Source organism: Zerene cesonia, chromosome 8 (genome assembly GCF_012273895.1).
Source record: "Zerene cesonia ecotype Mississippi chromosome 8, Zerene_cesonia_1.1, whole genome shotgun sequence".
NCBI classification, from domain to species: domain Eukaryota; kingdom Metazoa; phylum Arthropoda; class Insecta; order Lepidoptera; family Pieridae; genus Zerene; species Zerene cesonia.
The window spans coordinates 4,045,802-4,051,801 of NC_052109.1; the positions used below are offsets into that span (position 1 = coordinate 4,045,802).

The following is a 6,000-nucleotide window of genomic DNA, read 5'->3' on the forward strand; positions in this document are numbered from 1 at the left end:
AAGATTATTCTATATCATTATTTCAAAGTCATTTTTATAATACCTGTATATCGGTTTTCCACCACTTTTTCGAAACCATAGCACCATATAGACTCTATCCTCGTTGCCGTCGGGCGTGACGTCACACGGCAGTGATGCAGTGCGACCAAGCACTGCGTCCACATCCACTGTTGACACTGCAAGAGCAAGATATGTGAGCGAGTGTTGAGATTAAAAACTTACGAAGTAAAGCGTTTGAACAAATTATCGGAATAGTGAAAAACAAAAAAACTTTACAATGGATATACAACACGTATTGAATTTTAAAGTAGTAGTAGTTTTAATAATAAGGGCTTCAGCTGTCATTTCATATTCTATTAACAATATTCATCATTAAATTTGCTTCCGTTTAACGGGTAGAATTAAACGTCCTCGTTCCTACTCTTAATCGCTGATAAGACTAATAATTAATCTTAGAGGGTATGTACTCTAATTTTAATTTAATAACGTATTTTTGAATACACAATAAACTTTTATTTTACTTTTTTATTAATTTCGCGCGCAGCGCACATTGTCTTAATAGTGTCCATAGACTATAGACTTTTCTCATGGTCATATCTTACATCCTACAGATAATATTTTAATTTAATGAATTAAATATTTTAATTAATTACAAACAATTGAAATTAATTTACGTTACGTTTATAAGTTCACGTTGTTTAAATTGTAACGGAGTATTATTCTACTGTATTTTATTTTAAATTAAATCGAATGATATAAATTAGAAGGTTTTTATCAAATGGTTTTCATGTTAACATAGCCCTAATACGAGCAAAAAATTATGTCAAATACTTGTCAATTTTATTGATAATATTATGAAATATTTGACATAGAACCTTCATGGACAGAAATTGTTTGATTCAGTTATTAAAGATTCCTCTTTGTCATTTCTATTCATTATACGATTAAGGACACGATACTGAAGCCAGTTCATTTACATTTAAAATTAATTCATAAAGGGAGAACTGGGATAAAATTTATTACGCCCTAGATAAAAAATAACTTAAAGCATAAGACACTTTTCTACGGTTTATAATAAAATAAGGAAGGAAAAAAGTAAAGAAAGGAATCCCCCGTGTAATACATTTATTCATTACAAAAGTAATTTAATGAAACGAAGACGGTAGCTGATGATTTGAAATTGTGGTTCTGTATACAAAACGGTGACAAATTATAAAAAAGGAACGAAAATTTTTCTTTTTGCTAACTAGCGACCTCTTAATTTAAAATATTAAACACACGTATGTAAAGGGGAATATAAAGTATTTATATACAAATTTAATTATTGTGTGAGTGTGCTGTATGGATATAATATACGTAGCTACTTAATGAGTTTATAAATTAATGTAATCTTCCAAGAAAAAAATAAATAATAAATAAATCAACAACTGGTAAAAACATAAAACAAAAAAAAAATATTCACGTTTGAAAGCAGAGCGGAATTCTAAAAAATATAACGAAGTAAAACCACTGACTAAACTGGCTCCCGTTTAGTGCCAACATTTATCTCGGCTCAGTTAATTGGACTTCTCTGTTTGCTCTATACATAATTTATAAATGTTATCTGTGAAACGAATTAATATTTTATTAATTGCTCCTAAAGGCGTTTCAACGGAAGGAGATAGATGTGCGTACAATGTACATTTTTGATGTGTAAATAAAGTGAAAGAACAGCTACGTTTAATAACCATTGTGGCCTTGTCTTCTTGCCTTTTTAATAACAGAAAAAGTAAAAAACCGTTTGAAATTTACAATTTTTAATAACAGCCATGACTTGGAAGTTTGAAGAGTACGTGAAAAGTCCACTTTTCACCCGATCTCTGCATGTTCATGTCGGACTACAACAGGGATGGAATTGGGAGTGCGCTTGTGTTTGCCGTCATACTTATTCCACAGATAATAAAATAGATATCTCCTACACAGGCTAGTTATATTAAAATAAGTCGCCGTGGCGAAAATTCGGTCATAAGGAACATTCTATTGAGTGCCTTCTATTCATCGGATCCTATATATAAAAAATAAAATTTATTTTTGCCGTTTCTGCTCATATACTGTATAAAGTAATAATCCTACTAATATTATAAATGCAAAAGTTTGTAAGGATGTGTGTGTGTTTGTTGCTCTTTCACGCAAAAACTACTGAACCGATAGCAATGAAATTTGGTACGTAGACAGCTGGACAACTGGAATAACATATAGGCAACTATTTATCACGTTATTCCTACGGGATACGGACTTACGCGGGTGAAACCGCGGGGCGCAGCTAGTAATAAATATTTTGAAGAATACAATACAATTGCATAAGCTAATCTCATAATATCGTGAATTTCAAAGCGCGATCAAAGCAGTGTCGATACATCATGTCAAAGCCAAACGTACTGCTTTCAAAATTTAGAACACCGCAAGGCGCGAAGTATGTAAAGCATATACAACTTCAAAAAGACTAAACGAAACAGCAAAACTCAATCCCCAGTACAACGCCTTAACATCAGTATTCAGTTATATGCTGTATGAATTCTATTGTGACGTGCTCATTTCCATCTCTGCCGAATGCATAACAAGTTCGATTGACAACATCCAATCACATTAGTTACTTTCAGTGCCGTCATCGCTGATTTTATACATCTTGTTATAATGAATACAGGTCAATGATTTGCGTAATTAAATCTACCTTTGAATGGCAGCATTCTTTTCCTGTTTTTATTTAATTCTGTTTTATTATAACATCCATTTTTAAATTTCGTTCCATTTATGATATAATGTTGAGTGTATTTTTGCAAATTGCACCATAAATTTACAAATAACTTGCTCCCAAACTCTATAGCGTATCGCTTATTTTAATAATGAAGCAATCATAACCGGCAGTTAATATAATTATTTTTTTCTTATTATTCTTTTTGTATTTAAATAACACACAAACTAATATTACAAACAACGTCGATCATTTTCCTTGTACTATTGTACGATTCAGAGTGCTTTACCATTGAGAGCTGTAGAGTATTCCTTTGAATATATATTCCGTAAGTCGAGCTTTCATATTCCTTAATTTATACCTCGAATCACGGAAACGAGGCATGCATTATGATAATTTTTGACCTTATCCATTCAGCTGGAGCGCTTACCTAATGTGACCTACTTAATGAATATAGGTGGATTTTTATTTAGAACAAGCTGATGATGAGGCCTTGATGGTTTATACCTGATGGATATCATGTAAAAAACTTATATTTCAATTATAAAGGATCCCTTTAACATATGATTTACAGAAATGAATTGATTATCTTTAAACGTTTATTGGTCATGATGGTCGCTCGTCATGATGGTATATCATTAAGTAATTTCAACAGACGTGTAAAAGTTTATGACGTCATTAGTTTCCACGTGCGTCTTCGCCAACGCCAGCGCCAGGAAACGATAGACAGTCAAGGGGTTTCATCACATAGTTGCCGTGGTATTGCCAGGATGTAAACTATCCTGAGTCCTTTCTTGGGCCGCAAACTTCCTTTGATAGAAAGAAAGTAACTGTCGTATTTGCAATGTTATATTAGCTATTCTTGTGAAAATGAAATATGTTTGCTGGTTTGTTCGCCTTTTTGTACAAGTACTTTCTTTACTGATCAAACATAAAGCCACAGACAAAAGTTGTTCTATTTACAACAGCTAAAACTATGAATTGATTATCAAAACTAACGATATTTTATTAACTACTAGCTTCGCCCCGCGGTTTCACCCGCGTAAGTCCGTATCCCGTAGGAATATCGGAATAAAAGTTGCTTATATGTTAATCCAGTTGTCCAGCTGTCTACTTACCAAATTTCATTGGAATCGGTTCAGTGGTTATTCCGTGAAAGAGCAACAAACACACACACATCCTTACAAACTTTTGCATTTATAATATTAGTAGGATTAGTAGGATAGTAGGAAGGATTCTAGGATAGAATAGGATAGAAATTCTGTTAGATTGTTACACAAACTAACAATACCAATATCTACTTAGAATTACATCACCGATATTATGACGTGATAGACTAATTCCCAGACTGCCTTCTATAAAATGTTGATAACTCAAAACTCCACAGAGACCGCCAAGAGGTCGCGTGTCTTGATGAAATGATGAAATGATGGATTATAGTTAATTGGTGCTATGACACCGAAAATCGTGATTGATTTATAATTAAATTTAAATTCGATCACTTAGAGGGCTTCTCCGTGTCAATCATTAGCATAAGCAATATTTTACATATGTACAGTGTAGACTATATTTTCTGTAGGTATAATAATCACTAAATAAGTATGAGTATAAAATAAAGTCGCTTTCTACCGACTGTGTGTTTGCCAAGGAGTCGAATTCCCTGTCGGCATCTGTCTTTTCAGAGAACTACAGCTTCATGAGACGATTAATGTGAAATCTAGGAAAACGTGACTTACCACCATAGACCGTAACACCAATTTCCATCAGGTGGGATTGTGGTCAAACATATCTAGTACTTTTTTGCAATTTACATTTTAACAATATTTCAGGAATTACGAAAATATCGTTAATGTAAATTGAAATTTAAGATACGTTAATAAATTAAAAGAAAAAATTGCAGAACAACATTTTATGAAATATGAAAAACAGAGTTGGATTCGGCGAAATCAGGCGTTTGTCGATGGACAAACTGATGAGTGGGCTATAGAAAAATATGTAAAAAATAAATATGTAAAATATGTGATTATTAATATCTGTATATAAATTATAATTTCTTCATTGTTGGTCCACAGGTCAGTCAAAAGTTCAGACTAAACTTCGGCATCGAGTGCTATTACACATATAAAATTGACATATCGCTGCCCACTATTTCTAAGAAAGCAAAAGTTGGGTGTAGAGTTATTTTAATGTTCGACATATGTTCCCACTGCTAGGACACAGGCCTTCAATGAATCGAACTTATTTATTTAAAGATATCACTAAAACATTACAAAAACTACTACAATTACTATCATTAAATCATTAATGTTTTGGGTTTCAAAATGTTTGTATTTGATCTTTACATTAGATGATTTCAAATTTTATAGTCATCATATTTGATCCCACTGCCACGATACAAACTTCCAATGACCAAATGCGAGTTAGCGGTGGTCACAAAGTTCAATTCAAATCTTGGACATGCCTGTTTCCTCACAATGTTTTTAATAAAACACAATAAGACGATCACAATGCAAGATCGATCGAATCCTTAGAATATTGCGCTATTTATACAGACCCAATCTCAAGAAAATTCAAGGAAAAAATCCTACGATTCGAGCATGCATTTACGATATCAAATTCACTCTTATATACCCCATATACGTACTATTCGACTGCGTGTAAGAGCAAGTATAAATAAAAATTGCATTTCTATTGAATGTTGCAATTGTACCCAGAATATCGCTGCATTGGGACATCATTGCGCTCAGACACTCAGATATTCAATTTGTATACGAAAATGTTGCCTAGATAACGATGCAATTGTGTTTTTGTTTTAATGTTTGGTATTTACTTCGTATTATTTCAGAATTGTTATGTAAATTATGTAAAAGATTTAAAACAGTAAAATAAATATCAAAGTTACCAAAATTTTGTAATCAGATTATAATGATTATAATAAATAAAATTAAGGGTTTCTTGGTAACTTTCTCATTTCGAAATACTAAAGATATTTGGTATTAACTTGATGTTGTTTACTTGCACACCCAGCTACTTCCTAACTTACTTAATAAACAATTATACATGTAAGCCACGCCAAAACATATTAATTTAATCTTCTAGATCGTACTAGAGGGCTTGGGAATTATACACAAATAACAAATATATATATGGTATAGAATATATTTTATCCCCCTTCGCCTCAACTTCTTATTCTATTGGAACAAATTTACATTGTATTTTACTTTTAGAGTGAAACAAAGGTGTGTATATACATATACACTTATGTATAT

At 32.1% G+C, this 6,000-nt stretch overlaps 1 protein-coding gene across 1 annotated transcript in view; it reads right to left on the bottom strand.

The window, feature by feature from the left end:
* Nucleotides 1–6,000, bottom strand: part of LOC119828542 (neural cell adhesion molecule 1-like) — an 89,054-nt gene that overhangs the window by 24,062 nt on the left and 58,992 nt on the right. Inside the window, exon 3 of the mRNA XM_038350726.1 lies at nucleotides 44–176. Within this exon, the coding sequence (XP_038206654.1) occupies nucleotides 44–176 (133 nt within the window). The remainder of the gene's footprint in view (nucleotides 1–43; nucleotides 177–6,000) is intronic.